General features: G+C 56.8%; 1 protein-coding gene across 5 annotated transcripts in view; it reads left to right on the top strand.

The window, feature by feature from the left end:
• Nucleotides 1–6381: 6381 nt before the first annotated feature.
• SLC12A3 (solute carrier family 12 member 3) overlaps nucleotides 6382–23333 on the top strand; it is a gene marked incomplete at both ends in the record, with an annotated part of 36289 nt that continues 19337 nt past the window's right edge. For 3 of the 5 annotated variants that reach the window (XM_080828264.1, XM_080828262.1, XM_080828260.1), the window contains 16 exons: nucleotides 6382–6654; nucleotides 7085–7228; nucleotides 8564–8639; nucleotides 9344–9439; nucleotides 9736–9875; nucleotides 10224–10334; nucleotides 11267–11378; nucleotides 11575–11705; nucleotides 16039–16123; nucleotides 17228–17382; nucleotides 17659–17766; nucleotides 18245–18368; nucleotides 20080–20181; nucleotides 21009–21164; nucleotides 22267–22366; nucleotides 23079–23190. In XM_080828264.1, the coding sequence (XP_080684390.1) occupies nucleotides 6382–6654; nucleotides 7085–7228; nucleotides 8564–8639; nucleotides 9344–9439; nucleotides 9736–9875; nucleotides 10224–10334; nucleotides 11267–11378; nucleotides 11575–11705; nucleotides 16039–16123; nucleotides 17228–17382; nucleotides 17659–17766; nucleotides 18245–18368; nucleotides 20080–20181; nucleotides 21009–21164; nucleotides 22267–22366; nucleotides 23079–23190 (2025 nt within the window). Of the gene's footprint in view, nucleotides 6655–7081; nucleotides 7229–8563; nucleotides 8640–9343; nucleotides 9440–9735; nucleotides 9876–10223; nucleotides 10335–11266; nucleotides 11379–11574; nucleotides 11706–16038; nucleotides 16124–17227; nucleotides 17383–17658; nucleotides 17767–18244; nucleotides 18369–20079; nucleotides 20182–21008; nucleotides 21165–22266; nucleotides 22367–23078; nucleotides 23191–23333 lie in introns of all 5 variants that reach the window. The other 2 variants (XM_080828263.1, XM_080828261.1) reach the window with 1 other exon arrangement.

Here is a 23333-nt window from a genome sequence, read left to right as displayed (position 1 = left end):
GGTGGTGGCAGAGCCAGGGCCGGATGTCTTTGGCTCACAGCCTCCCTACTACCTCCATGTGTCTAGGCCTGGGCCCAGCTTGGGGGGCAGGATGGAGGAGCTGAGCACTGAAAGGCAGCTCTGTGATTCTAGGGCCCTTGATCCCAGCTGTGGGAGCTCCTGGGCTCCTTGAAAAGACCCATGGAAGAGTATTCTGATTAGAAATACACCATGGAATCCAGAATCCAGCAGAATAACTGTGATTCTCATATTGCTTTTAAGAAAAGCAAAAAGGGTTACAGTAAACTTAGGAAAGCTAGAGATGTATTTAAAAATGAAAGGTTAGTCTCTAGAGCTCAGGGGTTGGAGCACTGGTCTTATAAAAGTGAGAGGCTGGGGGCGGGAGAGACAATGGATTTGGCTTCTTGGTCTCCTGGAGAGCATGTTGGCAGAGCCATCAGGATAGAAGCACATGTGGTTGTATCTGTTACTACAGGACTGAATTTTTGTTAGAATAATGGCTTCTGTTTGTGTTGGTGTGACTGGACTGACCTTGGGCCAGCCCTGCATTGGTGATCTGCTCAGCTAAACCTGGACGGAGGGGTAAATTGTTGCTGGAGATGCCCTTTCTTTATGAGAAAGGGAAGAGGAGGAAAAATTAAATCTCACTCTTTCATTGACTACTAATCATAATCGAGCTTTTTGCCTTGCCTGCCAGGAAGCTCCAAGCTGACATATAACACCCTCCCTCTTTAAATGATTGCTTATTTCTTTTGACCTTTGTTCTAACTATGCTATTATGTATATCCCACTCCATTGTCCCAGCCAGAGGCAATCGTCCATCCTCTAAATCCAGGATTTATGCCCTCATGCCTTGGGTTATGGTTACTGTTGGCTTTGCCTCTTCTGATCAACTATATGCCTCTTGAGGATGGTGATCATGCCTTGTCCTTCTGTGCATCCTCCAAAATAGTCAGACTGTGTCTAATTAATTAGACTGTATCTAATTAATAGACTGTGTCTATTAATTTCTACAATTACTTGTAGAACAAATGTTGACTCAACCGGTTTAAAAAAAAAAAAGGCATGTCTGACCATGAAGGAAAAGAACAAGGAGTCCCTCCTTTAACAATGGAAATATCTTATCAAATATCTTTTTTGCTTTAGCTGCCAGCAGCTTCATGGTACTCGAGCATCCAACTGCTAGAACATTGTCTGGTGGAAGAACCAGGCCTGCCACAGGCACACTTACTTGGTCTGTAGGCTTGGGAAAAATCTTTGTTTCTTGGGCCAGGCTGCTGGAGGGGTTGCGGTCTGACCTCTGGCTTCCCAGGGCCTTCCCAGGGCCTGACATCTCCACAGCTGTTCTGCACCCCGCCCCACCCCCGCACCGGACAGGGTGTGTGTGTGCTCTCCCCTTCTCCGCCCATCCAGTCTGTGAGCCCCCCGCGGGCAGGGACCCGGCCTCCCTCCCTTGTTCGCAGCTCCAGCCCCGGTCCTGCACTGGCCACCTGCCGGGGAGGCTGTCTGCGCAGCGCTGGCCGCCGTCCTGAGCCGCGGAGCCGCATCCAGAGCAGGAAGCCGGCTGACTGCTGGTGTGGTGCTGCAGCTGGTGTTGTGAATCAGGCCGACGAGCAGCGCATCCTCTTACCCGGCTATTTCACGACACCAGGGTTGCATCATACCCATCCTCTCCGGGCGAGCCTCGTGGGACCGGGCGGCCACAGACGCGGGTGTGGGGCGACGTGTGGTGGGCTGGGCGGGGGGGGGGGGGGGTCTGTGTGTGAAAGATTGGTCCCTTTGGTTCCCTGGGTCTCCATCAGCCTGCCCCTCAGGATCACCCGGGGAGCCTTCCAAAAATCCGGAGCCCAGCGCCTCAACCCCTCCTCTGCCCCAGGCCCCTAGGATCTCCAGGGTGGGGCGAGAGAGTCTGTGTTCTTTAGGGGTTCCCATGGGATGCCCAAGCGCAGTCAGGGGTGAGCCCGGGGCTCCTCGCTGGGCTGCTGCCATGGCCCCTCCTGGCCCTCCCCGGCCCTGCCCCTTCCACCTTGCACAGCTCACACCACAACTACTGCTCCCCAGCAGCTTTCCAGAAAGAGATGGTGTCCAATACTCTGGGACAAAAGCCAGGCTCCTTCCCCTGGCCTTTGCCAGGTTTCCCTGCTCAGGAATGATGCTGCCATTTCCCCCACACAGCCCCTTCTTCTGTCAAATGCCTGCCCTTCGTGAATCCATGTGCTGGTTCTGTCAGCTCTGCCTTCACAATATACCTCATCTCCCAACACCCCTCACCACCCCACCACCCACAGCTGCTCCCCTGGCCTGGCCACCACCACGGGGCACCTGCGGTGGCCCCTGACTAGCAGCCTTGCCTCCCTCCGTCCATCCTCCATACAACAGCCAAAGTGATCTTTGACAATTAGAAATCTGACCATCCCATAGTAGAGTAAAAAACTTCTGACCCTAGTTTCCAAGGCCCTATGTTCCCCCTTTCATGTCTCACACCCTATCTCCTGGGTCCTTCTGCTCCACCATACTGATGACCTCTTTGCTATCTTGAAGCTCCAACTGCACTCTGATCCCAGGGCCTTTGCATATGCTCTCCCCTCCATCTGGAAGCCCCAAACTTATACCTATCATGTATGGGCGACTCCTTCTCATTGTTGGAGCTCAGCTCAAATTTCTCATTCTCAGAGAGGCCTAAATGTCCCTCCTAACTTTTTTTTTTAAAGCTTAGTTTTCTTAATAGCACTTATCACTAAATGTATTATAAGTATTGTTTGTTTATTTACTGTCTGTCTCCCCACTAGAATGTGAGCTCCAGGAGGGCAGGGTCTTTGTCTTGTTCTCCGTGGTGCCTCCCTTACCTAGCACAGGGCATGGTATGCAGTAGGCACTCAATAAATGTGTGTGAATGAAGAAACACCTTATATTTCCCCCCTTTCTTCCCTCCACCCCTGATCCCCATGGCATTGTGTGCTTCAGACCTGGACACGCCTTCCCTTGCACTGATCCCAGACATCAGAATCCCCTCCCTCTCCTGGGCAGTTGCCATGATCACCTACTTGGCCTGTCTGCCAGGCAAGGCTATGGAATCCAGTGCTGATACACAGGAGGAGCCCAATAAATGCTTAAGTGGCTCTGTGGCCTTGAAGACAGGAGGCCCTGAGATCCAGAGTTTATAGCAGAAACCCCCCGTCCTGATCATTTCAGCCCTGTGTCTGGGGTTTTCACTTCTAGGAGTTTCCTGACCACTGAGCCCTTAGTTCCTTTTCTTGCCTCTGTGCTCCTTCCCCCTGAGAAGGGGGAGACTCAGGGAGCCCTACTGCTCTCAGCTGGGAGCCGACACTGACGAGCTGAGTCATACCTCACACCGATGCAGCCATTGATTCCCTTCTGCTGCTGAGGCTCATCCCAGGCAGGTGACTCGTTCGAAGTCACGCGGAGACTGAAGCCTGAGATGTGAGCTTGAGACTCAGTCCCAGGGTTTTCACCAGTTCGGGCTCCACCAGACTCTGAGTCCTGGTTCCCAGCCCCGCGGGGCTCGGGAGCCTTGTGGAAGCTGAAGTCCGAGCCAGCACCATGCCCCCCACCTGGAAGGGTGTCTCCGATTGGATGACAAACCACCCACATGTAAGAATCCCCTTTCCTGGGGGTCTGGGCTTTGGGGCAAGGTATCCTGACGGTCTCTTCAGCTCATTACATTGCTAAGCCCTTTAAAGGGTCCTGTTTATAAAACTCCCACCTCAGCCCCAGAGAGAAGAGGAGGAGCAGGAAAGATTTCTTGAAGCAGCAAGATTCTCCCTCTGGGGCCAGAAGGGACCCTGGAGCTGACCCGGGTCTGCATTTCATGGAGGGAGGAAGAAGTTACTTGTCCAAGGTCACCCTGCAAATCTGTGACCCCTCTCTCTGACTGTGACCCCAGTGCTGCTGGAAACCAGCCCTGGCCCCTTCTGGCCCCTTCCTCTCCTGAGATGCTAATCAGGAAATTTCCACAGTTGCTCCAGGACCAGGGTGTGTAGGATTGGTGAAAGGGGGTGTTGGCCCACTGTGACTTTTGCCCATCAAGCGGCAGCCGAAAGGTGAGAGAATGATAAGATCAGCCCAGAGGCGCCATGTGGGGGAATGAGTAACTTGCCGGCCTCTCTCTGACCGGACTGGAGTGAGGGCCGCAGTGAAGGTAGAAAACTGACCTGGAGTCCTCACCTGTGAGCCTTCGGCCCCACTGCCAGCCAGTGGGGGCGTGAGGACACGCTTCTCCACAAGCCTCTCTGAGGGGGGCTAGAGATCCTGGAAAGGGGGTAGGCAGGCCTGGGGGATCATTAAGAGGAGCTCCAAGAAGAGTCTTTTTAAAAATGAACACACATGAAGATACATAAACTTTGCAAAAAGCTACACAGTGATCATAACCTTTGGGTTTATCATTGAGGGCCTGTCATCCCCAACTCTCCTCTGTGTCTGGTTGAGCTGGGAGAAGGCCCAGAAGCCGCTCCTTGCAGCCCTGACTTGGGGTACCTCTGTCAGTCGAGGGTTTCTATCACAGCTTCTCTTTGTCCTCTTTGCTTCTGACTCCCCTTCAATATTCATTCAACAAACATTCGTTGGGTACCTCCCCTGTGCTGTTCCAGATGCTTGTGATTTTCAGTGAACATGATAGGCCCAGATCCCTGCGCCCATGGGCTTGCCTTCTAGCCAGCTGGGCAAAATCTAGGTTCCCCTTCCCAGAAAAATGCACTTAGGTGTAAAAACTTGTCCACAATTGCGTGGGGCTCTTGACCTCAGTTCAGGCACCGTCATCTTGGCGGGTGACTCCATAACACGGTTTGCTACTCCAACCCAGTCCAAGCATCTCCACCTGCCTCCTTCCGCCTGGCCTACAGTTGGGCACACCTGTCCTGGGCCCCTCTGGACCGGAGCATGAGGGGACAGGTAGGCCCCTCTGTAAGTTCTCAGTCAACTAAGGCTGACTTGCTGTTGGAGGTCATGGAGTCCAGAGAACTCGAGGCATCTCGGAGAGCCCAAGTCTGAGAGGCAGGGCTGAGAGGGAGAGAAAGCGTGCCCCTCCATGTCCCTCTGAGGATGGCTGGCACATGAGCATAAGCCAGGCTCAGTAGCCTGGAGCTGGCCATGGCCTCCGTCCATCCCCAGCCTCCGGAGAAGTGACTCATTCTTCAAGACAGGCTTCTGTCCCATCCCTGCAGTCCCCACCCTGCCCCTCCTCCAGGGGTGTCTCTCCCATTGCTGCCCTCACTCCACAGCTGGGCTGGGCTGTTGCCATGTCCTGTCCCCCATGCTCTCAGCAGCACCATAAGCGCACGCTCGCCTTCCCCCAGGTGGCACAGCAGGCGCCCACCCCAGTAACTCAGCTCTGCTGAGGACTTTCAGGTTTCAATTTGGATTTCAACCCCCACTGCTGTAATAGCTCGGGTGCCTCTGGTGACCAGAGGGCTCCCCGACCAGCCCCTCCTCCCCATGCATTCAAGGGGTGGCTCAGTGAGGCCTCAGAGCCTTAGGGGTGGCCAAACAGACAGGGGCCTCTGTCTGGGCTGGCCTGGGGGAGCACTGTCTCCTTGGGCTCTGTAACCAGCATCCTGGAGGCAGAGCCGAGTGTGTGGGCTGGGGACCCAGTCATCCTGTGGGCCACTGACCAGTGACAAGCCCCAGGGACTCATCAGTCCACGGGGGGGTGGTGGGGATTGGGGTGTGTGACAGATCACAGTTGGCACATGCTCAACTCTGGTTTGGGGGTGCTTGCCCGTGATGGTTTCTACACTCTGAGATCCCTTTGGAAGGGCAGGCACCACTGGGAGTCAGAGATCTAAGAGAGACGAACCTGTTATATACATGTGTGTATCTTTTACCTGTGTATCTTTTTGAAAGTCCTACCATTCATCTAGTCACAAATACTAAGTACCCAAAAAATAAAACTAAATACCAGATACCAAAATGAGAGGTTTTGGAACCAGCCAAGGGTGGGACCTCAGGTCATTAGACTGTCCCCAGGGTCCCTCATAGGACTTCCAAGTGTCCCCTCTGGCGAGCACTCCTTCCTCGGGTCCTGCAGATGTCTTCTGCTCTCAGACTTGGAAGAGCCCCACTCCCCCAACCCCCGCCCCAGGGACCCAAAGCTGGGCATGTTTCCCCGTTTCCCGCTCTGTGTCTGGCGCTGGCCCAGCCCAGCCCTCGTGGTCCCAGGCAGGGCTGCTATCTCAGCGATCAAATGGTGGGCAGGACAGCAGGGGGCACGTGTTCTACCTCCCGCTCTGTCCAGGGACCCCGCTCGCCAGCCGTGGGCGGTTTGGACCAAACTCCCTGCCTCCTCCCTGCTGTGGGCCCAGCCTATAAAGCCACCCAGCATGTCCCCGCCGACCCTGGCCCCCGCCCCTGCCGCCCAGAGCCACAATGGCAGAGCTGCCGGCGTCCGAGATGCCGGGGGACCCCGCGCTATGCAGTGGGCGCTTCACTATCAGCACGCTGCTGGGGGGTGAGGAGCCCCCGCCGCCCGCCGCCTACGACAGCAGCCACCTGACCCACGGCAGCACGTTCTACATGCGCACCTTTGGCTACAACACTATCGATGTAGTCCCGGCCTACGAGCACTACGCCAACAGCGCCCTGCCCGGGGAGCCCCGAAAGGTCCGGCCCACGCTGGCCGATCTGCACTCCTTTCTCAAGGTAAGCACCAGCTCAAGGACTGGCCACTTTCCTGCCGTGTGACCTTGACCCACGTACCTCACTTCTCTGAATCTTGGCTCCGTCACCCGGGCCATGGGGGCACACGGGTGTCTTCTTTGTGGGCTGGGACGCCTGCATGAAATGCGGGCGCGGAAGCAATAAAGCTCCAGACACGTGTAGTAATGTCGTTGACCACCCAATCAAAGAATCTCAGCCTCCCAGAGAGATAATGAGCTCCCCGACAGTGGAAGGGAACAAACAGAGGCTGCACGCACCTGAAAGATAGGGAGGTGGGAATGCGGGAGGTCTGCAGCACAGGGGGTGCTCACCGCGTTTGCTGCGGGGGAGACTGGACTCGAGGGTGGAAGACAGGGAGCTGGATGGTCATGACCCCTGCCCGCCTGACCTGTGGCCTCTGGGCTCCCAGCAGGAAGGCAGCCACCTGCACGCCCTGGCCTTTGACAGCCGGCCCAGCCATGAGATGACCGACGGGCTGGTGGAAGACGAGGCAGGCACCAGCAGCGAGAAGAACCCCGGGGAGCCTGTGCGCTTTGGCTGGGTCAAGGGGGTGATGGTGAGTCGAGTGTGGATGGGATGCCCCAGAATGGAAGTGGGGATAGAGAGCTCCATCCAGGCGCAGCTCCGACTCTCAGGTCTTAGTGGCCAGGGTAGACCCAAGGCCCAGCCTGGGTCTGTCTCCCCATGGGCAGAGCGACTTCCAATTTTCCCTGGTTTTGTGCTTCTCAACCCCCATTTGCTCCCCAGATTGATACCTTGCCCTGGGAAAGATCTCTGGTTACTCACTTGTCCTGTGGCATTGGACAAGTTGTTTAACTTATCTGTGCCTCAGTTTCTTCACCTGTGAAATGATGAGCATTATGAGTTAATAGACCTGAACCGCTTGGATCAGGGCCTACTTTGGGATTATTAGAAGAAACTGTTTTCATCCACAGCCACCAGAGGGCAGCACTAAACACACAAATCCACAAGCCTGTTTTTGTCATTCTCAGTGATGGGAAAGGGGAGGTTTCCCGTAGTGTACAGCACCAGTGAGTCTTCAAACAGCAAAAATCTAATGAACTTGGCTTGGGAAGGCTTTGTGCGACTTTTCAGAAGGGATCGGATGAGAGTCAGAAGGCTTTGGTCCTGCTCTGAGAGGACAGTGTATGGGTTGTGCGGTAGAGGGCGGCCTGGGTTCTGACCTTACTCTGCCAACTGCCTGCTGGCTGTGCGTCCATCTGGGGAGTAGGCATCTTCCTCCCGGGCTGTGGGGTCAGAGCCTGGCGTGGCCCCGTTCAGTATCTCGGAGCATGGAGAGGGCCTTAGAAGTCTCCCTGCCTTGGAAATGCCACATGCTCCTGCCCCACCCCAAGAACTTGGCTGGGGCCAAAAACCACGTCAACACCTCCACCTCCCTGGAATTCTGTCTCAGCTCTAGCCTCTGGCTTTGCTTTAAATTTGGAAGCTGAAGTCACAGCAACCCAACTGCTGTTTCTGCTTGTATGTGGGGCACTATCTTAGCTGGTATTTGCCGATCTCCTCCCAGAAGCCGGGCCCTCGGGTGACAGCTGGCCACAGGGGCCATGGCTGGGGCTGGCAGACACAGGACCCTGGGCTTGGAGATGGGTGAGGTGTGATGATGCTTGCAGCCCATTCTCAGACCCCAGTGGGAGGGCAGAAAAGTGAGTGGGAGGGGCAGGTGAATCTCTGGGTACACTTCCTCTCCCTGTTCTAGAACTAGGGGGCCATGGAAGTAGGAACGCAATGAAGTGAGTAGAGCCAGAAAGGACCCAGTTGTCCCCTCGGCCAACGTGCCCGATCCCATGCCATGACTGGGGACAGGGACTTGTATGTTTGGGTGTGGGGTATTGGCCCACCCAGGTGGCCTCCAACTCTTCTCTCTTCCCAGATCCGTTGCATGCTCAATATCTGGGGTGTGATCCTCTACCTGCGGCTCCCCTGGATTACAGCCCAGGCGGGCATTGGTGAGTGCCACCTTTCGGGGGGAAGGGGAGGCTGTACCCGAGACCTGATCCTCCTGGGCCTCAGTCCTGAACTTGGGCTGCCGAGACCCCAGGCTTCTGTGGTGACAGATGTCTGGGAAGTGTGTCAGAGCAATCTAGACATGGAATCATCAGGCCTGAGGCCTCTCCCTGGCTCTCTTTGCCATCAGTAGGTCATTTAACCTCCCTATTGCCCAGCATCCAGGTTAGAAAATTGGGCTCTGGACAGACACCAACATTAGAAGGTAGCTCTGACGCTGTGTGACCCTGGACAAGTTTCTTAACCTCTCTGAGCCTCGGTTTCCTCATCAGTCAAATGGCACTGATGACTGTCCCTACGTGACAGACCTATTGTGGGGTTTCTATGATGTCTTTAACAGCACAGGATTTGGCACCCAAAGGTGTTCATTGAGTGGTGATTATTTTTTATTACTGAAGGAGGGTGCCTTCCCTTCCATACCTAATGGTCCTTTTTATAGTGGCTCCACAGCTCCCTGGCTGTTCAGAATATACCAGGAGGGACACAGAGACCCATTTTTCAGATGAGAAAACCGAGGTTCGGGGAAAGGAGGTGACTTAGGTTGCATGGTGAACCAGTCAGCTAAATCAGTTTCCTCGCATGGCCCCTCACCTGGGAAGTGCCCCGGCTGAGTTTCTATGGTGATCATCTCCCCCTCATCCCACAGTCCTGACCTGGATCATTATCCTGCTGTCGGTCACTGTGACCTCCATCACCGGCCTCTCCATCTCAGCCATCTCCACCAACGGCAAGGTCAAGTCAGGTGGGCCCCACCCCACCCCCAAGGCCCTCCCCTTTCCTGTCGCCTAGTCTTTACCCTGGGAATGGGTCTCTGAGCCACTCCCCCACCCCATCCCCACCAAAACGGGGATGCCCCAGGCCGCTCCCTCTGATTCCAGGTAAAGAATTTGGGCCCCCACGGACAGCCTCGGTTATCCCCTGTGCTGTGGGCCTTGGGGGTCCCATTGTTACCCTTTCCCAGCCCCAGCTTTTGCCTGCCCCAAGCCCGCCCCAGCCAGCTGTCTCCTGGTTTCACGGCCCCCGCTCTGTCCCCAATAGGTGGCACCTACTTTCTCATCTCCCGGAGCCTTGGCCCAGAGCTAGGGGGCTCCATTGGCCTCATTTTTGCTTTTGCCAATGCCGTGGGTGTGGCCATGCACACTGTGGGCTTCGCAGAGACCGTGCGGGACCTGCTCCAGGTGAAGCCAGAGGGAGCCCGGGCAGCCTAACTCGCGCTCCCCCGCCCCGTCTGGGTCAGTTTGATCTGTCAGGGACCACGACCACAGTCTGACCACTGTGGGTGTCCGTAATGATCTCTTCAAATAAAGGCCATTCCCAGACATCCCCTTCAGGGGTATGTGTTGCCTTTAGGGCTGACCTGTCTAGGCTGACGCAGCCCTGTGGTGGGGGGCCTGTTGGCAGGGGAGGGGTTTGTGGTTCTCTTTTGCTATGAGGGGGCCCCCATACTTGAGGTGAATCAAGGTGGAGGAGTCTGGGGGGGGTGTTGAGAGGGCAGCGTGCAGCCTGGCCTGTGTCCTCCTGCCCAGGAGTATGGCACGCCCATCGTGGACCCCATCAATGACATCCGCATCATCGGTGTGGTCACCGTCACTGTGCTGCTGGCCATCTCCCTGGCTGGCATGGAGTGGGAGTCCAAGGTGAGGAGGGGAGGTTGGGAGCGGTCCATTGGAGAAGCGGGAGTCGTGGGGCCTGGGTCCCGGGCCTGGTTCTGCCCCTTCTTGGTGTATTAGCTAGGCTTCTGGCTCTGTGGTTGTGACAGACAGACCCTAAAGCACAGGGCCTTGAGCGAGAGTCATGTGTTTGTCTCTCCTATAACGTGCAGGTGTGTGTGGCTTGCAGGGCTCAGGCACCCAGACCGTTTCTGTCCTGTGGCCTCTCTGTCCCTGGGCATGGCCTCCATGCACCTGCTCCACGGTGGCCACAGTCCAGTCAGCAGGGAGGCAACGGGGCCTTTTTCTTTTACTTTCTGGGCCCTGCCCAGAAGCTGCACATATCACTCTGTGTACATCCCATCAGCCAGAACTCGGTCTCGTGGCCACAACTAAGCTCAGCAGGGCAGGGAGGAGTGTCCTCATGTGAATCCGTACCCAACCAAAATTCAGGGTCTTGGCACTGTGGAAGGAGGGCAGAAGAACTATGGGCCATCGGTGGGCAGACTTGGCAGATCTGGCCCCTGCCCCTTGCCCCCACCTCACCTCTCTCCCCCTTCCTCTGGCCTCCAGCTCCACAGGCTTCCATCCTGGCTGAGTGTCCCCCGCTTGTGCCCCGATCGTTCTGCATCTCACTCCTCAGCCTCCTTTAGAACCCTTGAAGACACCTTCATAGGCTCTGCTAATGTCGTCCCCCACACCGTCCCCATCACACTCTCGTTCATCCTCCAGAGTCATGTTCCATATTTATCAGCAAGACAAGAGCCTTGCTATACCGCCCACTCCCAGAACAGGTCATGCAGCATGAATGAATGAATGAAAGAAAGAGAGGGGGAGGGACGCTGGGCAGGGTCTGTCCTGCTGGGGCTCCCTGAGCAGGTGGGGCCCGGTCATCTGACTTCTAGGGTCCTTTATTCCAGGCTCAGGTGCTCTTCTTCCTCGTCATCATGGTCTCCTTTGCCAACTACTTGGTGGGGACACTGATTCCCCCATCCGAGGACAAGGCTTCCAAAGGCTTCTTCAGCTACCGGGGTACGTGCAGGTTGGGGCCCCTGCCCATGGCTCCAGGGACAGGTACACTGCCCACCAATCTGCCCCATTCCATGGGCACCGGGAGGATGGGACCCCCAATTCCCAGGACCAGAAGCTGCCAGAGAGTGGGAGCCTCCTGCCTGCCTGGCTGGGCCCAGCCTTCTGCGTGGCCCTGATTCAGGCTTTGGTCTTCCAGCGGACATTTTTGTCCAGAACTTGGTGCCCGACTGGCGGGGCGTGGATGGCAGCTTCTTCGGGATGTTCTCCATCTTCTTCCCTTCAGCCACGGGCATCCTGGCAGGAGCCAACATCTCCGGGGACCTCAAGGTGAGCAGAACGCCTGCCCTCCTGCCTCCTGGCCCTGTCGTACCAGGATCTCCCCTGGCCACTGAGGTTGGGCACTAAGATGGCGGGGTCCAAACCAACTCCGTTCACCCCACTCAATTCTGAGGTTGTTGATTGACACAACTCTGCTCTAGGCCTGGAGGACCACCCTAAAACGGGCGGGTTTCCTCCCTAGTTCCTGGGACTCTCAGCCTAAGGGGGAAGACTGAGCCAGCTTGACCTTCCAAAGCTGGTTCATGCATGTCTTTGCTGGGCTGGCATCCTCTCAGGGCTCTCCGCTGTCTTGGTGCAGGCCACGTCTGCTCGAAGTTCGAGGCTCCGGCCCACCATTGCTGTGTCCCCTGCCCCAGCCCTGAGGATCAGCTGCTTTCCCTGTGTTGCCCGGCCTGCCTCTGTGTCTTGGTCTCTGCTCTCTCCCTGGGATGTCTGACCTTTGTTTCTTTACCTTGAGAGGTCAAGAACACCTCTATCCTTAACACCTCTATCCTTAAACCTCTCCCAGCCCTCTGTCAGAGTGTGGCTCCCCTAGCCTAATGACGCCAGACCATTTATGTGTCTCTTCCCCCTCCCGGTTCTCTTTCTCTGGAGAACTGAGGCTTGCCTCTATGTCCCCATTCCCGGCTAAGTGTCAGACACATGGCAGGTGCTCAGTACACGTTTGTTGAGCAAATAGTGGCGAAACGTATTGACTGGGAACTTCAGAGCGGGAATACAGGTGCTACAAGGTGGGGAAGAAGGAGAGACGCATGTTGACAGGGGCTCCAGCAAAACTGGGTGGAGGTGGGGCTGGACCAGGGCTTTGAAAGCTGAGGAGGCTAGTGGTATCTTTGCCAGGGCAGGATCAAGGAGACAGATGGGGTGCCAGTGGGGTGAACGGTGAGAACCTGGGTCGGTGCGGGGAACCCTTCCCCCCAGCCTCCAGTCCCCCCTGAAAGGTGCTCTTTGATGCATTTTCTTAAATGAATGAAGAATGGTGCCTTGGGCTGTCTCCACCCCGCCTGGCTCTAACTGGGGGTGCCCAGGTGGTGCACAGCATGGCCAGGAAATTGGAGAGTGACTGTGTTTACCTGGCTCCTCTCCCTTCTCTGGGGAGCAAACAGCAGAGGCTTGGGCTACCTGCCTGCCCGGGGGTCCCTGCAGAGGTCAGTCTTGTGCTCAGACAGTCCAGGTTCCCTGCCAGCGCTCTGACAGATCATCGTAGCCTAGCTGTTCATCCAGATGCTTTGTCCAGCCTCTCCGGTTACCAACCGGCACAGTATGCAGGCGTCAGGGCTAGGCAGCTGTCCCGGAGCTGGGGAGTGGGGAGGAGGGGTGCACCTTGGCTTTGTCCTGAGTGCCCTCAAGCCCTCCAGGGGCCCTTTCCTCCTGGATCCAGCCCTCAGCCCGTTCTGTGAGACCGAGTGTCCTCAGCAGAGGAGAAGCTCTCATTCATGGAGACTTTAGGCAAGTCCCTTTAAACCTCTCTGGGCTTAGCTTTCCCAAATGTAAGAGGGGACCCAGAGCACCCCTCCTGCTTCCCAGAGCAGGGACTAAGGATTCCACCTGCTGATTTGTGTGACGTGCTTCCAACAGTGTCCAGCACAGAGGAAGTATGGAGAAGCGCTGGTTGTCAAGGTCATGGCCATTTTTCCCATGTGGCGCCGGGGGCCTCGTTCTTTACAAACATGATCCTCAGCGAGGGGCAGCTGTGAGGGCTCGTCACCCCACGTCAGAGAGGAGCAGACCAAGTTCAGAGAGGGCTGGGCACTGCCCGGGGCCACACACCCACAGGTAGCAGAGGGGCTGGAATAAAGCGGCCTCAACTTCATCATGAACTTACCGTCCATGAATAGTTTTTGAGCACCTGCTTTGTGCCAGCGTCTTGTGGATGCAGCAGGAAACAAACAAAACACAAAGACACAAATTCCAGCCCTCATGCAGCTGACATTCTGGTGAGAAAGAGACAACCAGCCCCTCAGTTAGGGACGTTCCGCAGCCCCTTAGCACTCGCGGAGCAATCTCGTGATCATCGCCCCGTGCTATGGCCAAGGGAAGCTTTACTAGCTTAATTTTTTGCTAGGGAGACTGAGGCTCAGATTCAAGGGACTTCCTAGTGACTGCTGTGGGGTCTGTGTCCCACCTGCTATCATCTCAGGGCACATCCCAGGGCACAACCAAGTCCCCGCTCCTACCTGCTCACATTTATGGCTGCTTCCTGTGGGCTGCGTTGATTCTCATCTCACAGATTGGGGTTGGGGGCATCACTGAGGCTCAGAGAGATTAAGGAGCTTGTCCCAGCTCACACAGCCGGGAGGAGAGGGTGGGATGTGGACCCACATGTGTCTGACTTGCGGCCAGGCTCAGAGATTTGGGACCGAAATGTAGGGGCCGGATGGAGGTCTGGTGTAGCCATCTCCCGGGACCATTTTAACAAATGACTACAAATGCTGTGGCTTGAAACAACAGACATTTATTCTTGCTCGGTTCTGGAAGCCAAAGTCCAGAATAAAGGTGTAAAGGGCCATGCTCCCTGTAAAGGCTCTCTGGGAGACTCCTCCTCTCCTCTCCCAGCTTCTGGGGGCTCCAACAGTCCTTCCCATTCCTTGCCTTGGATCTGTGTCTCTGTAGTCCCAGCCACTGTCTTCCCACGGCCTCTTTCCCTCTGTGTGTCCTTGCCTCTTCTTACAGGAACACCTGTTGCTGGATTTAAGGCCCACCTAACCGAGTAGGACCTCAGCTTAACTAATTACATTTTGCAAAGACCCTATTTCCAAATAAGATCATATTCTGAGGTTCTGGGTGAACATGAATTTTGGGGGACACCATCCAACCCCCTAGAGGTGGGATGGGAAATTGAGCCGGCCGGCTGGCCTAGAGACCAGGGACTCTGTGTGCTTGACCTGGTCGAGCCATCCTGGTACCCCCAGCAGGGCTGGCAGGGCCCCCACAGCTGAGACCTCAGCAGATCTGGAAACTCCAGAGACCTCGGCCCCCCTCCAGCTCTGCCCCTCTGCTTTCACTTTGCTCTGCCCTACCCATCCTTCCTCCCAGACCCCAGCCCTCAGAGCCACCGCAGTCATCCCCTCCACGAGGAGGCCTTCTGTGGTTCCCTCCGTGTTGCTCTCCACCCCCACCCCTTGGTCTCCAGCACACTTCAGTCTGCTCCGTGACAGGGGCCATCTGCCCCGTGTCGGCAGGATCCTGCCCGTACCTCCCTCCCTGGGGCCTCCAGAGTGGGGGCCAGCGCTTGGTCATTCACTGACCGACCATCAGCTCCAACTTGGGCTCCCAAGTGTCTGAGGCAGAGACCTGGGTTGTTGCCAGCCTTGTTTGGACCCACCTGTAACACTGAACAATGTCATGGTCCCTCTAAGCTCTGTCACTTGTGGTTCTACCAGCCACCTGTGCAGAATGGCCCAGGAAAAGCTGGGGAGGTGCACAGGTTTGCTTCCCAGTGCCCATGTGGCCTGCCTCGGGGGTTGGGGTCTACGCCTGGGGGAGAACCTGCTGGAAAAATCCCAGCCTGTGTTATTCCACCCGGGCCAGTCCCCAGGGGCCTGAGGCTGTCGACCTCGGTGTGGTGGGAGCGAGCCACCCCTGACTCAGCCAGCTGGGCCCTCCACACAGCTTCCTGGCCTCAGTTTCCCCACCAGCGGGGTGGGGGGTGGGATACTCTGGCCACTTTAGAGGAAGTTATGCATGAGGAAGGGTCTGGATGAGTGGAACACGTGATGTGTGCGTGTAAAGATTCGCTATTTCCGCTAGGAAAATGCCAGGGGAGAGCCCTCCCTCGGCGGGGAGAGAGTTTGGGGCTTGTCTGTAGATTAACTGCTGCGGGAACTCACAGACCAGTTGGTGCATGACAGTGATGAACCTGCAGCCCCAGGCCCTGGTCTGGGAGCTGGATGTGGATTAAGTCACTTAGCCAGCATCCCTGTGAGGCTGGAGGGGCTGGCCTAAAAGAGCATGTCCACCACCCAGCCGGTCACCTGGAAGCTGGCTCCAGATCCCTGCCCCCCACTTCAGCACCCCCAGAGCCCGTGTTGGCCGGTGTTCTGGGGAACCGGGCATGGAGCTGGTTAGCGCTTCTCTCCATGCCTCCGGCTCCCAGGGCCCGGGTGTGTTCTCAGCCCCATGATCTTGCTTGGGTCCCATCCTGCCCTGCGGGTGGCAGTAGCAAGGGTCCTTCCTCCTGGGGCCCTGGGAAAGGGGGCTCTGAGTGGGGGCCGGGTCAGGGGTCACTGGCCCTCCTCCGGCCTCAGACAAGGGTAGGGCCTGGCAGGAGGCCCAGTGGCTGCCTGATGCCTTCCCTCCCTCCCTGCTCCTCCTCCCCCAGGACCCTGCTGTAGCCATCCCCAAGGGAACGCTCATGGCCATTTTCTGGACCACTGTCTCCTACCTGGCCATCTCGGCCACCATCGGTGAGTAGCTGCCTGGGACTGCTGGAAGGGTTTCAGGGCACTTGGCTGTCCAGCAGGGAGAGCTGGGCCAGGAGGACTTGGCCGCCTCAGGGAGTGGAACCTCACACCTTATTTGGGGGGGGTAGTGGTGGTGACCAGAACATCTTCAGGGGAGGTGGTAGTTTGTGGTGAGGGTTGGGTCAGACCGGGCTCTTCTGGTCCCTTCACACCTGAACTTACAGATGCAACGGTGGGAAAATGCTCAAGGGCAAATTATACTCTGACCCAATGACTAATAATAGTAATGATGATGATGGTGGTGGTGGTTGAAGATGATACCAGCCACTGACTCAGCCATAAGCTCAGCCCTTTACGTGCCCATCACATTTAATCCGGGCACTGCCATGCCCACCATGTAACAGAGGAGAAAACCAGGGCTCAGAGATGTTAAGTGACCTGCCCAAGCTCACACAGCCACCAAGTGGTGGAGGCAAGCTTTGAACCCACGCCTGGGCCATTGACACTTGCCTCTCGCTGAGGTCCTCACGATGCTCCCATTAACCACCTTGTGAAGTAGGCTGTTCACAGATGGCCAAGGGACATGGCCTAGGGCGCAGCCAGTCTAGCCTCTATTTTTTTTTAAAGATTTTATTTATTTATTTGACAGAGATCACAAGTAGGCAGAGAAGCAGGCAGAGAGAGAAAGGAGGAAGCAGGCTCCCTGCTGAGCAGAGAGCCCGATGCGGGGCTCGATCCCAGGACCCCGGGATCATGACCCGAGCTGAAGGCAGAGGCTTAACCCACTGAGCCACCCAGGTGCCCCTGGCCTCTATTTTAAGGAGGACCTGGGGACCTTAACAGTCCACTTCCTGTTGCTGGACCTCTGTGGAAGGACAATGACAATAAAGGCAATGGTGATGCTTTCTTCCCAGGATTGTTTATAGTCCTTCGCTCCTGCATTTAGCTATTTGTATTTGCCATTACTGTTATTATTATTATTTATGATTACATGCTAAAGGGGGAGCTGGCCCCTCCGTAGAAGCAGCCAGTGTCTGGGGGTGGGAGGAGAGGAGGGAGGAGGGAAGGGAAGAAGGGAGGCCTCCCTAAGCCCTGCTCCCTCTTCAGGCTCCTGCGTAGTTCGCGATGCCTCTGGGGTCCTGAATGACACGGTGACCCCCGGCTCTGGCGCCTGCGAGGGGCTGGCCTGCGGCTACGGCTGGAACTTCACTGAGTGCGCCCACCAGCACAACTGTCACTATGGCCTCATCAACTACTACCAGGTACACGTGGCCTCTGCCGGGCAGTCTGCCCCAGACCGAGGCTGGAACAGGCTGGGACAGAGGTGGTTTGGAGGGCTGGGCCCCAGGCTTGGAGTAAAGAGGTTCAGGCTCCGGTGGGGGCCCCTCGGCCCAGTCCCTGCCTCGGTGGGCCCTGGGATCCCCAGGTAAGGGGTGTGGACTCTGAGGCCTCAGAACCTAGACCCTGCCTGCAGTGGGGCCTGGGGTGCCCTGTGCAGGGGCTCCACCGCGAGGGGCCTGGACCCTGTGTCCCTGCAGACAATGAGCATGGTGTCCGGCTTTGCACCCTTGATCACGGCTGGCATTTTTGGGGCCACCCTCTCCTCCGCCCTGGCCTGCCTCGTCTCTGCTGCCAAAGTCTTCCAGGTGAGGCTGCAGAATGGGTCTGGCGGGAGGTTCTGAGAGGCCCAGAGACAAGGGTCCCTGGGCGACTGCTGCAAAGGTCTCAGGGTGTCATGGGACAGAGAGAGTCTAGACTGAAGACAGAAGGGGGCTCGCGACCAACTCATGCAGGAAGCAGCCCCTTCCCATGGTGTGCTTTGAACTGCACCAGCATCTCCCACCCCAGAGTCTCCCTGGTGCAGCCTGGCACCCTGTCGGCACTTCTGCCCGCCCCGTTGCACACTGATGCCGTCCACCCCCTCCCACCTTGCCCTTTTGCTCCCTCCCTGGTGAGGTGGGGGTGGGCAAGGAGATGAGTCCCATTCGAGAGACAGCAACCAGGATCCAGATTAGGGGAAGCGCCCAATTGAGGCGGAGAGAGTAAGCAGAGCCTGGGGGCGGGGGGCAGCAGGGGAGGGGAGGGGTCCCAGCCTGGGATGCGCACGCCTTCCTGTGCCCACAGTGCCTGTGTGAGGACCAGCTGTACCCGCTGATCGGCTTCTTCGGGAAGGGCTACGGCAAGAACAAGGAGCCGGTGCGCGGCTACCTGCTGGCCTACGCCATCGCTGTGGCCTTCATCATCATCGGTGAGAGGCTGCCGGGCGCAGGGGCTTGTGGGGGCTCCTCTCCCCACTGCTCACCTTGGCGCCCAGTACCCGGCCAGGCCTGGCAGGCAGTGGACACTCGGTCACTAGCCCCTGAGTGAGTGAGGCTGGTCATGGGTCCCCCGCCCCGCCCCTCCCCCACCTCCGGACAGGTGGCTCCCACGCCATGCCAGCCTGGCAGAGCGGACCATTCTATGTTGTCGAAGGGACCCTGCCTTCTCTTGCTGATTCTGTATTCCTGTGTCCTGGCAAGTTGCCCCCCATCCCCCACCCCCACCCCCAGTCCCCGGGTCTGAATTAGTCCCCAGGACAACAACTCTGGAGCACAGGACAGCTCTTGGGAGCGGATACAGACAGCTGGATCAATAGCTCTGTCACTGTATGAACTCCACAACCTCATTTCCCAGACCTTGAGCTGCCAGACCCCCTTGGACTTCACGGTAGAGGATGCCCAAGGGGAGAGATCCCAGGGAACCAGTTAGTTAGATTGGTTTTCTATCCTGGCTTTGCCATATGCCCGCTGTGTTGCCTTGGACAGATCATTTTGCCTTGGTTTCTTCGTCTGCAGAATGGGAGCAATAGCGCATAGCAGGGGCGTCACAGGTGGGCACAAAGAGACTTGTGCACACACACACACATGCACGTGCATTGTATTCATAGATGCACACACACCCCAGTGCTTCCTGGTTTACTTAGCCAACAACAACCCAGAACTTGCTAGGAGAAAGGTGGCCACACCAAGCCAGGGCGGTGGCTGTGCTATGGCTCCCTGTGTAGGAGCGAGGTGGGGGCTGGCTGCTGGTGGTCCCATGGCCCTGCCGTAGCTGAATCCTTGTGGTTCATGCCAGCATCAGCAATCATGAGGCTTCCCCTTCCAGTCTACTCTCCTCCACTCAAGGGAGCCTTTCTGGACACTGGGTATTCCTGGATCCTGAACCAGATGAAGAAGCAACAGGGCCACCCCCAGGGGATGGAAACCGCTAGTCAGGCCTGGTGTCCCCAGATACACCCCTGCTTCCTGCTGGTCCTGCCGTCTTCCCCCAACTCCAATTTCATGTCCTTTGACCTGAGTGGGTCTGACTACAGTTCAGACTGAGAACCACCATCTCAGACACTCTGGGGCAGGGTTCTTGTGACAATTCAAGGGAATCATGCTCAGAAGTCCTGGGACAGAAGAGGGGCCTGTCTTGTTTGGGGATTTCCCCAGAAGCAGGCCCCTGGAGCAAAGAAACGTGCCAAAGTTTGTCTGGGGGTGTCAGGGGCAGTGGCGGCCGAGTGACACAGGGAAGGGAGGGACCCAGTACTTGAGTGGGTTTTCACTGTGGGTGGAACTGTGTGTGTCTTAAGGTCCCAGAGTTTCAGATAAAAGAAGACATGGGTCTTGGGTCACGTTGTAAAATATATATCTTACTGTAATTTGTGGTTGCAAGAAAAGTATGACAGCTACTGTCCTTGGTTCTCTCATAGTATCTCCCATTTCTCTCCATCCTGTTAAGAGATGGCCTTTTACAGTAAACAAAACATCGGCCCTTTGTTTCACAAAATGATGGGCCCATTTCACAGTTGGGAAGGTTGAGACGCACTGAGCCTCTGGGGCCTGTCTGGAATCCCCCAATTGCGAGGGAGGGCACCAGGCGGCTCCCTGGCAGGTTGCCCAACAGACTGTCCTCTCTCCCCTGCCTGGTCGCTGCAGCTGAGCTCAACACCATTGCCCCCATCATCTCCAATTTCTTCCTGTGCTCCTACGCCCTCATCAACTTCAGCTGTTTCCACGCATCCATCACCAACTCGCCTGGTGAGCAGCCCCCTCAACCCTCTGTGGGAGGAGGCACGCGGGGCGGGGAGAGGGGTCGGGGAGGGGCGGGCACACCAAGGTCACCTCTCAAATCGAAACCAGTTCAAGGGACCACTCAAGTCATAATAACAATAGCAGCTCTCATCTCTCAAGACCGTGCGCTGTATGCCAAACACGGATTCGTACACTGTTTACAGGAGGCAGAGATTTCTCTAGTGCCCTCCTCCACCAAATTTACAGGAGTCAAGAATCTGACTCCCCAGAAAAGGAAGAGAATTGCCCAAAGTTCCAGGTTGTTGCAGATTGCCCTTTGCACAACTCCAGGGGTATCACTCATATACGTCATTGACTTGTATGTTTATCCTGAAAAATTTCTGGCAGGTGGCAGTAAAGTATCCCGAGAAAGGCTTTCTCTGATTATCCCCAAATTGTCAATGGGCTGGCCGCCAGGCGACCTTTTCCTCTGCCCGGGGACCGTGGTGCCTCACAGTTGTGCCATGGGGCAGCCGTCACTGGCAGCGGCCCTGGTATGGCCCACTGGCATGGAGCCAGGCAGGATCACACCCTTCCCTGGCCTCTTTCCCCCATGGCTCCATGCTGACATGGCCATATTTGGATGCCTCCTCCTTGGTGTAGCCTGTCCACTTGGCCAAATGACAGCCAAGGCGGGCGTGTGGTCCTCCCCAGAGCCTCCAGTCCAGCCAGCGGCGGGGGCCGGGTGGGCACAGGCTGGGACTCTTGCTCTGGGCACGGCTGGCAGGGCCAGGGTGGTACTGGCCCAGGGGGAAGCTCCAGAGCGTGCCCACCAACCTGCGTCCTCCTACCAGGGTGGCGACCCTCGTTCCGATACTACAGCAAGTGGGCGGCGCTCTTCGGGGCGGTCATCTCCGTGGTCATCATGTTCCTTCTCACCTGGTGGGCTGCTCTCATTGCCATTGGCGTCGTCCTCTTCCTCCTGCTCTATGTGATCTACAAGAAGCCAGGTGTGCAGTCTCATGTTGCCCAGGGCTTCTGGCTCCCCTTCTCCCCGCTGAGGGCACCCAGCCAGCCATCCTACCCTTCAGCTCAGCCAGAAGGCCTGCATCAGGCTCTGTGCTCTCAAGGGCCCTGTTCTGAGCCTCCAGGCTTGTCCTTTCCCATGGGGTGAGGAGACTGTAGGAACGTGCCTGCTCAGAGCCCACACCTCTACTTTTGGACTATCCCCCCCCTTAACCGTGGCGCCAGGGCCATCCTCTTGAAGTGGCTGGGGGCACATCTAGGCCTGGGGGTGGCCAGGAGCTGGCTCAACAAAGGGCAGGTGGACACAACGTGGTGTCTACATGCACACAAGCAAGGATTCCCGGGTGACAGTGATCTGGAGACAGGATGGAGGACCCCAGGAAAGCCTAGAATTCTAAATTTGAACCTAGCCTTCCAGGTTATTGTCTGTTTTTCAAGGGAGGTGAATATTTTGCAGAGTTTGATCTTTGTATTTTTTTTTTTAAGATTTTATTTGTCAGAGAGAGAGAGAGAGAGCACGCGCACAAGCAGGGGGAATGGCGGGCAGAGGGAGAAGCAGACCTCCTGCTGAGCAGGGAGCCCCATGCAGGACTCTATCCCAGGACCCTGGGTTCATGACCTGAGCAAAGGAAGATGCTTAAGCAACTGAGACACCCAGGCGTCCCCAGAGTCAAATGCTTTGTAGTGTAACTTATAAATATGTAGCCATATGTTATGTGCAAACATTAGGAAGAGATCTGCAGACTGTCCACCCACCACACAGCCCAGCTCCCACGGTGCCTGATTCCTAAAGAAGGTCAACATTCCCTCCCTCAGTACATCTGGTTTCTCCCGGGGATTTCTAAAATTTTGATTTTGATTTTTTAAAAAAGATTTTATTTATTTATTTGAGAGAGAGAGAGAGTATGAGGGGGAGAGGGTCAGAGGGAGAAGCAGACTCCCCACTGAGCAGGGAGCCCAAGGTGGGACTCGATTCTGGGACTCCAGGAGCATGACCTGAGCTGAAGGCAGTTGCTTAACCAGCTGAGCCACCCAGGCGCCCCTATCCTGGGGATTTCTAATCTTGTGCTCACCCCCCACTCTCAGAGGTGAACTGGGGCTCCTCGGTACAGGCTGGCTCCTACAACCTGGCCCTGAGCTACTCAGTGGGCCTCAACGAGGTGGAGGACCACATCAAGAACTACCGGTGAGTGCAGCCATGTCCAGGCCACCTGTCACCTGCCCCAGGCAGACCCGGGGTGGGGACTGCCCAGGCTCAGAGAGGAGCACTGCCCCCAGTGAGGGGCCTGGGTTGCCGTTGCTTGGTGGGGACCAAGCACGTCTAGTGACCTCTCTGTACCTGAGTTTTCACAGCAGAGTATGTTCTTCGAGACAAAAGGGCTATCCAAGGATGATCTGGTGTTGTAGTCCCCATCACAGTCATCTGTGAGGCTGACCATGACGAACCTCTCCTAGGCAAGGAGAGTTGTGTGTCCGGGACTCCTTCCCACCAGGTGGTAACGCCAGCAGTCAGCCATATGTATTGGTGTTGTATTGCTGCTCAAAGTGCCTTACGCCACCTTACCACAGCCCTCTGGAGCCCATGATATTACTAACCCCAGTGGCTGATGAGAACACGGACGCACAGAGAGGTTAAGTAACTGGCCCCAGGTCACACAGCTGGTGAGTGACCAATTTTGTTTGGCTCCAACTGAGTCTGGCAGTGGCCCTGGACCATGAGCCTTGGCTGCCTCTTCATCCAGAGGCTGAGACCCCCACCCACCCACGTGGCACAGGGATCTTGTAAGTGATGTGCCCCCCACCCCCAGCCTTTATTCTCCCCGCCACCTGTGATTTGTGCCCAGGTCCCCGTGGGCTCTGTGCAGATGGCTCATGCCCTTTTCCCTTCCCCTTCTCAGTCCCCAGTGCCTAGTGCTCACAGGACCCCCCAACTTCCGCCCGGCCCTGGTCGACTTTGTGGGCACCTTCACCCGGAACCTCAGCTTGATGGTCTGTGGCCACGTGCTCATCGTGAGTGGCCCCTGTAGGTGGGGAGGGGCCCACTTAGAGGAGCCCCTGGGCGTGAAGTCCTCACTTGGACAGGGGGTGGGGGTGCTGTGACTGAGGAGGATTGGGGGGTAGAGGAACTATGGAGCAAGCAGAGCCCACCAGAC

The sequence above is a fragment of the Martes martes genome, assembly GCF_963455335.1.
Source record: "Martes martes genome assembly, chromosome: 17".
In the NCBI taxonomy this organism is placed as follows: Eukaryota; Metazoa; Chordata; class Mammalia; order Carnivora; family Mustelidae; genus Martes; species Martes martes.
The sequence above is the reverse complement of the archived record's forward strand: the minus strand, read 5'-3'. Positions and strand labels throughout refer to the sequence as shown.